Below are 9,402 nucleotides of genomic sequence, written 5' to 3' on the forward strand. Positions count from 1 at the left end.
AAATGTACCCAGTGCCTTATATATATGAAACTATAACCCCTCTGTACATCACTTTGACAATAAATAAGTAATTATTCAGCAAAAAAGAAGCTATTTAGCTTCCTCCTGGAAAAATAAAATGTGAGAGTGAAAAAAAAACCAATTTCTTAGGATTGCTTTTGGAAATACTTAGGAATAATTTTATATCCTGTTTGTGTGTGCATGTATGTGCATGTGTGTGTGTGTGTGTGTGTGTGTGTGTGTGCGCGTGCGCATGTGCATGCAGTCCCTCGTGCTTGAACTCAGGGCCTGGGCTCAAGGCTAGCACTTTGCCACTGGAGCCTCAGCTCCACTTCAGTTGTTTTTTTGGCTGCTAATTGGAGATAAGACTCTCACAGACTTTTCTGCCCAGGCTGGCTTTGAACCACGTTCCTCACATCTCAGCCTCCTGAGTAGCTATGATGGCAGATGTTAGCCACAGACACCTGGCCTATATCCCATTTTTGAACATCTTTTTCCCCTTTGAAATTGTGTCAATTTTGATTTAGGGAAGAATAAGCTACAGTAAGGAATAGGAGATTACTGTTATTTTTTAAACCAAACTCCTTTTTGTCCAGTTGCAAGATGAGGTAAGAGTAAAATTATATCTGGATCCAATATTGTTGGGGAAATAAGTAACATTAAATGGGTGGTTTAAATATTTTTATTTTTTGCCAGTTATGGGGCTTGAACTCTGGGCCTAGTTGCTGATTCTGAGCTCTTCATCTCAAGGCTAGCCCTCTACCACTTGAGCTACATTGCCACCTTCAGTTTTTCTTTTTGAATAATTACTTATTTATTGTCAAAATGATGAACAGAGGGATTACAGTTTCATATGTAAGGCAGTGGGTACATTTTTCTTGTACAATTTGTTACCTCCTCCAATTGGAGATAAGACTCTCATGTGGACGTTCCTGCCCAAACTGGCTTTGAACCATGATCCTCAGATCTCAGCCTCCTAAGTAGCTAGGATTGTAGGTATGAGCCACCAATGCCTGGTGATGGTAGTAAATATTTAAAATATGTATATATGACAAAAATTCCTATCCATAGCAGGTAGAAACTATACAAATAAATGGCAATGAGCAAACCAAAAGGAAAAAATATTGCACAAATACCATATAAAAGAGGATCTCCAAATCATCACTAAGCACATGAAGAGACTTTGATCTTTAATTGTAAACTTCAGTTAAATTCATGTGATACTACTACATACCCATCAAACAGAAAACAGGTACAAAGTATCAAATGTTGGTCATAATGTGAAATAACTGGAACTCTCACATTCTTCTGGCTGGAATAGAAATTGGTATAATTATTTTGGAGACTTATGTATCTGTTTGTGTGTAGTAGGCAGAATTCTAAGATGGTACCCATGATTTCTGTCCTCTAGAGCACATGAGTTGCATAACCATCTCTTTTGAATGTGGGCAAAATGGGTAGGCTGGTAAATATGATGGATTTTACTTCTATGAGGAGATTAAACCAAATGAAATAAGAAATGTGCTCACTGCCTAATGTATGAAACTGTAATCCCTCTGCACAGCACTTTGACAATAAACAAAAGTTTTTAAAACTAAGTCAAAAAATGAAGTGAAAGGATTTGTTAAATATGGTTAGAGTGTCAAATCAGTTGCCTTTGACTTAATTAAAAGAATCAAAAGGGAAATTATCCTGATTGATCTAGCCTAATTAAGTTCAACCTAAAACTGGATTGGCCCATTCTTGAAGGAAATACCTGAAGGGTGAAAGTGTATGAAGGCCTACAGAGGGAATAATGCTGTGAGATCATGAAGATGGCTTCCATAAACCTGTCCTAGAAGCAACAAGCAAACAAGGACTTCAGGTTTAAAACTATTACCCAGCAGCAGCAAACCAAAGCAGTCTCTAGATGCTAATGTGTGTCTGCTCTTAGACTCAAAAACTCATTCCTAAGAATCCTTACCAGAAAGGTACATATGTACTGACAAACATATATGCACAGCTGTACATGTCACGACTCCAGTTAGATACCCAAAGGGATGCTCCATCCTTTATAAAAAATTGCATAGGATTTATGTGTAACCTACATAATCTTTCTGAAAGCACTATACATCATTTCTTCTTAAGTAGGGTACCCAATACAATGTCGGTGCTTTTCAGATAGTGGTTACACTGTATTGTCTAGAAAATAATGACAAATAAAAAGTTTGTACAGTTGGGTACAGATGCAACTTTTTGAGAAAAAGTACTTTCCATTGATAGTTGGGCTGAATCTGCAGATGTAATGCTTCCAGAATGCAGAGTCCCAACTGTGTTTCAACATGCACAAAGGCAAAAATTCACGAGTGAAACTGAAGACTACAAGTACCCAAGAGAGTAAGAGATGGTGTGTTGGATTCTGGTAATACTGTTTTTCTTGACTGGGGATCTAGTAACACAAGTATGTTTACTTTGTGAATATAGTACATTATTTTTAAATTTTCAAAATATTCTCATACCTATAATGATGGCCATATGATTTTTTTTATCTTGTAATCATCCTAGCATGGGGGGTAAAAAGTCAAAGCAGATGGCTAGAAATCACTGGCTCACACCTATAATCCTAGCTACACAAGAAGGATGATGCCCAGGGGATAGAAGTTCCAGGTCAACATAAGCAATAAAATTTACTAGATTTTTATCTCCAAAATAACATTAAAAAGAAAAGCTGGATGGCTAAAATGGTAGAGCATAAAAAAGCTAAGCAATTGCATGGCCCTTAGTTCAACCCCAATAGTACAATCAAAGCAGACCACCATAGAATTAAAAACAGCTAGTCAGTTTTTTTCTTTAACATTAATCCTGGAATATTTATTTATTTATTTGTGTGGGACTTGAACTCAGGGCCTGGGCACTGTCTATGAGCTTCAACACCACTTTCAGTTTTCTGGTGCTTAATTGGAGATAAGAATCTCACAGATTTTCCTGCTTGGGCTGGCTTTGAAATGCAATTCTCAGATCTAAGTCTCCTGAGTAGCTACGATTATAGGTATGAGCCACCAGCATCAGGCCCAATTCTTGATTTTTTTAAGCTTTACTATTACTTAACCTTAGTACATAGATTTGATAAATAATTTTTGTTTTCTCTTTCTTTAAAAATTTTTTTTTTAATTGTCAAACTTTTGTTTTCTCTTTCAAGTGCATTAAATTTCTAGCATTGGGAAGTAAAGGTGCTCTTTAGAATAATACTTGTACATTATTGTAAGGCCCCCCCTCATCCAGCAGTCTCATGCCTGTTCTCCCTTGGACAAAGGTGCTAAGTTAGGACTAGACAATTTTAGCTTGTTTTTGAGGTAACATTGTAGATATGTTGACTCCCTTTCAAATAGGCAATAAGTGTTTGCTAATGGTCTTATAAGAATAAAGTAAGCCAGGTGCTGGTGCCTCACACCTGTAATCCTAGCTTCTCAAGGGGCTGAGATCTGAGGATCTCTGTTCAAAGCCAGCCAGACTAAGAAAGTTGGTGAGATTCTTACTTTGAATTTACCATTTACCACTCAAAGCAGGAAATGGTGCCATGGCTCAAGTGGTAAAGTGCTAGCCTTGAGCAAAGAAGCTCAGGTCCAGGCCCAGGCCTAAGCCCCAGGACCAGGATACACACACAAAAGAATCAGATAAATGATTGAAAAATCTTTTTCTAATATTTCATTTGCAGAATATCATACTCCTAGGGTTCAATTCAGCCTATGATTTCTCCATTTTGAAGGTTTATAGTCTGCCTCCTGAAGAAGTCCACAGGCACACTCATTGATGGGTGAAATGCATTTGTATGTTACCATCAAATATATGTAAAAAGGGAAGGAAAAATATCAGAACTCTGGAATAGACTTCCTGACTTCCCTTCCTGACTTCCTGACTATCCCTCTGGAATAGACTTCCCTTCCAAAAAAAGGGAGGGCTTTTAAGAGGCAGTGTAAAATAGAAAAAAACAATTATTTTCAGTTTTGAAAAATGGGATTTAAATGTGAGTTCCTCAAAGAGTCAATCAATACAATAGTGGTATTCACTAGACACTAAGTGGGCCTGACCACTGTCCTTGCCTTCTTTTTGCTCAAGGCTAGCACTCTACCTCTTGAGCCACAGCACCATTTCTGGCCTTTTCTATTTATGTGGTGCTGAGGAATCGAACCCAGGGCTTTGTGCATGCTAGCCAAGCACTCTACCACTAAGCCACAATCCCAGCCCATAAACTGTATTTTTTTTGTTTCTTTTTTGTGATTTTTTAAATTGTAGAGTTGATATACAGAGGGGTTACAGTTACATGAATCAGGTAATGAGTACAACCATGTCTCCCCTTCCCTCACTCTCTTCCAGTTTTTCCCTCTCATCCCACGCACTTAGTGTTACCAGGACCAGCAAAACAAAACAAAACAAGCAAAAATAATTTATAAAAGAGAGAAGTATATCCCATTATGGAATAATTAAATCTAGTTAATTAACATAACCAAAATAAAATAAATGTGAGTCCTTTAATTTGCCATGGGCAGTTATTTCACCTGTTTGACCATTAACACTTTAATCTGAGAACTAAGGTTGATGTCTATGGTTTGTATGCAAAATTTGAGAGGCTAAGATGAGGATAGCTTAATAAGCTCACATGTATGGATGGATAAATAATCCTTAAATTTCCTTTGTGTCTGATGTTGAGTGTTACATATCACAGTGGGAAACTGGGAGGCTGCTGAAGAGCACAAGACCAAAGAAGGACACTTTAACAATTTAAAAAACAAATGACACATGTCAGCAAAAGTGCATTGCAGTATAAAAAAAAGCAAGGCAGGATAGGGCTGGGGAAACCTGAAATGATTGCTAAAGCTAAGAAAGCTTCTTTAAAGTCTGGCAAGCACAGTCATGTGCCTGTTAGGGCAAAGAACCAAGAAATGTGAAACAGATCATCCTTGCATATTTAGCTTTCCAGAGGAAAACAATAGTTTGATTCATCTTTACTAGGGCGAAATGGCAGAGGCATGTGATAGAATGCATTGGCATTGGCTTTCCCTAGCACAGGTTTGACTTATTAACTCCATAGCAGTTAGGAGAAGGGAAAGCTCATTGTAGTCTAAGCCCCAGGGAACATTTAGATTAGGTCTTGAAGAATGAGTGTTGTATGTTGCAGGCTTACTTGACAGAAGTACTCTTGTCATAGGCTTACTTAAACATGTATTAAGGTAAAACCCGCTAGACATGATTAAAAGATAAGACCTGAGAAGCCTGAGAGAAGTAAAGTAAGAGGGGAAGAGCCCTTTCCTCCTAGGTGGGATTTGGGGGTTTGACACTATGATGCAAAAAAATCACTGGGCTCCTCTCCAAGAAGAATGGGAGGAGAAAGAGGCCTAGTTATCCTAAATAGAAGCTCCCTTTGGTTTTGAGGTAAGTCTATTGAGAAGATTCATTTTCAATGAAATTGTCTCTACCATATTTGTTTGAATTTCATCATCAAAACTGTGGATACTTCATGAGGTTCTTCACTGGATAGAACCACAACAATTCTGATCTTGGAGAATTAATGTTAAGCCACTATCATTTCATCTCTAGCTAGATTTGATTAAGCTTCTATGTTTGAATCCAAAGGACATGTGCTCCAGGGGGGAAGAGGAGAGAAATAAATACTGAGGGCAGCAATGTGTGCCCACCCATAGAGAAGATGCCTGGTAGAGGGAAGGGGCCACGGATATGAACATGGTCAGCAGCAACTTCCTACAGGCCAAAATGTAGTCTGCCTGTCCCCAGGTCCTTAGCCTACTCCCAAGGCTGGCAAATCCTTCGAGTATCTAGCTTGCTTTGGTGTGTCCAAAGGGGTAAGAAGTGCAGGCTCACTTCTTTAAGAGCAACTTTAATACCCTTGCATGTGTTTCTTTGGGGCTCCTGTCTGAATCAATTCCCCCTTCAGTGCTTTAGGCTGAGTAACAACACTGGGCACCTTAAAGCTGTTAAGAAGATTCAGTAAGAATATACGCGAAGCTTCGGACACAGAAAGGTTTCCAGTAGCTGTCAATGAATCATCACCACGGTCATATTTTCTTTCTCATGGTGCCTGGGTCCTGGGTCTTGCCAACTTTGGGGTGGGAAGAAATGGGGAGTCTGCTAGGTTGCACTCTGGAAACTGCCTGCAGGCGGTGGGCCAGGAGGACAGCAGGCTGCTCCATCAGCTGGCGCCTCCTCGGTGCCCTTCTCCACCCATGCTTCCCCTATCTCCTCCTCCCACCCCCAGCAACAAGTCCTTTTCTGTGAGACTCGCCTGCGCGCCACGGTCAGCCCCGGCGCCTCCTCGTAGACCTCTGTGACAGTCGTTATCAGATCCACCAGGGGTGGAAATAACCGACTGCTGCCTATGCCCCACGGAGGCTGGAGAGCCCGCTGGCCCGGACGGAGCCCTGGCGGTGCCAGAGAAAGATGCGGGAAGCGTAGGAAGGCAGGGCGGAGGAGGGGGAATAGGAGTTTCCAGGGCGCACAGCCCTCCAAGGCAAAAAGCAACCAGCCAGAACTCCCGCGTCTTGTCTCCTGGAATCAGGAGTGAATTTAACTAGTCCTCTGGTAGCCAGATTGCATCTGTTTTTCGGGTTCCTCCCACCCCAGCTTCTTTCCCAATCCCCCCGCCACTCCACCTGACCGCCAGGTCCCCTAAGGACATTCGAGATCTCGGACACAGATATTTTGCAAGGAAAAGGAAGCAGGTCAGCCTCAGGCCCCCTCCCAGCGCTGCCTTCCCGGCTGTGCTTCAGGGACGGGCATCCTAGCGTCTCCAGAGGCTTCCAGAGCTGCCCGAGGCCGGCAGCCTCATCCAGCTGCCTAAACAATCAAAGTCTGGCAACTTCTTGTAATGGGGATCCCCCGCGCTCTCCTGGGAAAGCCAGGCTGGCCGCCCACGTATCAGGAGAGGACACCTCGACTTTTCTGTAGGGAATCACCCTCGCACTCCACCTCTCTTGCTTGCTTCCTACAGCAAGGAGTTGAGAACTAGCGAGCCAACCAGGAGTGCGCTCCGGGGGTGGGCGGTCGTGGGAGGGGGCGAGGGCGCAGAAGTTCCGCCCAGGTTTCAGAAAGACCAATTTCACGCTTCCACGTCTTGAAGCCTCAGGAAGCACTTACTCCTCGGAGAGGAAAAGTCACTGAGAAGAAGTCCCCAGGCGCGGGCTGGAGAAGCACTGAGGTGAATTGCAATGTCCACACTTGGAGCCCTGTGGGTGGGAAACTAGTTTCCTCCATGGGGGGAGTGGGAGTGCAGGAGGCGTCCCTGGTAAAGCAGCCTACGCCAATCCCAGCAGCTCCGGGTTTTATCCCTCCATCCCCAGGCAGCTTGGAGAACTTGGTACCACGGACAGCAGCCCTGGGCGCAAAGCATCCTTTTCTAAGGTGTTATCGGATTTCTCCCGGGCCAAGTTACAGAGTAATAAATTATTTTGATGACCTTAGTAGTACAGATGAAGGACATTTTAATTATATAACCCGTGAAAGATCACCGGAGGCAATGTCGTGTTTGAGAGCCGATGGCAGAATATCTGCATCGCGCAGGAAAAAGACAGAAAACTTGCAAGTGTTCGGCAAGGAGATTGCGCAGAGCTGCCCCCTTGGTTTTTTGGGATACAACATACGAAATGCATGGGGAGTGGGGGTGGGGGTGAAGCTTACCTTTCGGACTCCAAAGCCGTGCTGTGCTGCAACTTGGCGAGCTTCTTCCTCTCCCCCTTTATGCAACTCCACAAGAAAATGATTCGTGAAGACCGGTCTGTCGGCAGAGGCAAAAACCGTGACACAGAAGAGGAGCCCGGCGGCTGCCTTCCACTGGGAACCACGGCTCCCCTTCATCCTTCTTTGGGAGTGAAAAGTGGGGCTAGGAGGCGCGCAGACTGGTGGAGTTGGGGACGCGGAGCGAAGATGCAAATAAAAATAGATATGTAGTTATTTTTAAAAAATAAGTATAGAGAAAGAGAGATTGAGTATAGTGGCTTGGAAAGCAGCAAATCAGTGTGTGTTCCCCAGCATCTGGCTGGCGGGGAAGCCGGGCAGTCAGGCGGCCCGGCTTGCTGGCAGGGGTGCGAATGTGAGGAGCTGTGTGTACCAGGAGAGAAAGAGCCAGTGTATGTCTGTGCTTGATGCTAAATCTGCATTTTCAGCTCCGCCTCGGCTCCAATTCCACCGGGGCTGGAGGCGAGCACCAGCCTGGGTGACGCGCGCCCGCCAGTGGCCAATGAAGAAGGGAGAAGCGGCGCGCCCCGCCCTGGGCCGCCCCGGGCCCTCCCCTGCCCGCCCCCGGGTCCGGCCAGTCCGCCTTCGCCCGCGGGGGGCGAGCCCGCGCCCCCGCCCAGCACCGCGCGGGGAGAACTGGAGCGTCTCCACCCCGCCGCCCGCCGCGCGCCCAGGAAAATCCCCCCAGCTGGAATCGGGCGGCGGCGCCCAAGTGATGTCATTGTTTGTGGAAATCTGTAAGGCTCTGGAAAGGGAATTACGGGGTGTGCGGCTCTCTGAGGCCCCGAGGGGAGCGGGGGCACCGGCCTCTCCCTATTGCTATTCCTCCTGCTTGCTTATTTTCAGCTAAAAGACAACTCTCCTCTGCTCTCCTCTCCTCTCCTCTCCTCTCCTCTCCTCTCCTCTCCTCTCCTCTCCTCTCCTCTCCTCTCCTCTCCTCTCCTCTCCTCTCCTCTCCTCTGCTCTCCTCTCCTCTCCTCTCCTCTCCTCTCCTCTCCTCTCCTCTCCTCTCCTCTGCTCTGCTCTCCTCTCCTCTCCTCTCCTCTCCTCTCTTCCCCTCCCCTCCCCTCCCCTCCTCCTCCTCCTCCTCCTCTCTCTGTCTCTGTCTCTCTCTGTCTCTCTGTCTCTCTCTCGCTCGCTCACACACACGCACACACGCGCACACACACGAGGCATCCTTGCCTCTGCTTCCCCTAATAACAAAGCAAATATTAACCCTCCTCCCGCCACTTTGGGCCAATCCTGGGAGCGAATCCGCTCCCCTCCCTGGCTCTGGGAGGTCTAAGAAAGCAACCTTGTAGAAGAAGGGTGACGGACTCCTGGGGTCGAGAGTGCAGGAATGAGTTTTTCCCACTTTGTTTATTTTATTTTATATTTATTTTTTTTTGAGAGGCTCTGAACAGGTCAGCTATTCAGAAGCTGGAAATCCCACCGAAGGCCACGCTTGCCCCCTGCAGCCATGGCCCGAGGACAGACTTCCAGAGTGGGTTGCATCTCCGAGATGGCTGGCAGCCAAGGCCGCCTGCAGGTGCATTCTGAGACCCCGGGGACCCTTCAGGGCACGAGTTTGAGAAGGTGTAGTCACCGGTCCCTGGCACACCGTCAAGGCATTTGCGAGCATCCTCGCTGAAGTCAAATTCAGCCCAAGTGGCAGGAATTGTAAGGTATCCACTTAAA

The 9,402-nt window shown here is 45.3% G+C and overlaps 1 protein-coding gene across 2 annotated transcripts in view; it reads right to left on the reverse strand.

Annotated features, from left to right (window-relative positions):
- The window catches only part of Pcsk2 (proprotein convertase subtilisin/kexin type 2), a 263,957-nt gene extending 255,724 nt beyond the window's left edge, over nucleotides 1-8,233 (reverse strand). The window contains exon 1 of one of the 2 annotated variants that reach the window (XM_048347415.1): nucleotides 7,669-8,233. In XM_048347415.1, the coding sequence (XP_048203372.1) occupies nucleotides 7,669-7,845 (177 nt within the window). In that variant the 5' untranslated portion in view covers nucleotides 7,846-8,233. The remainder of the gene's footprint in view (nucleotides 1-7,668) is intronic. The other variant, XM_048347416.1, reaches the window with a different exon arrangement.
- Nucleotides 8,234-9,402: the final 1,169 nt, after the last annotated feature.

This window comes from Perognathus longimembris, chromosome 6 (genome assembly GCF_023159225.1).
Source record: "Perognathus longimembris pacificus isolate PPM17 chromosome 6, ASM2315922v1, whole genome shotgun sequence".
NCBI classification, from domain to species: Eukaryota; Metazoa; Chordata; class Mammalia; order Rodentia; family Heteromyidae; genus Perognathus; species Perognathus longimembris.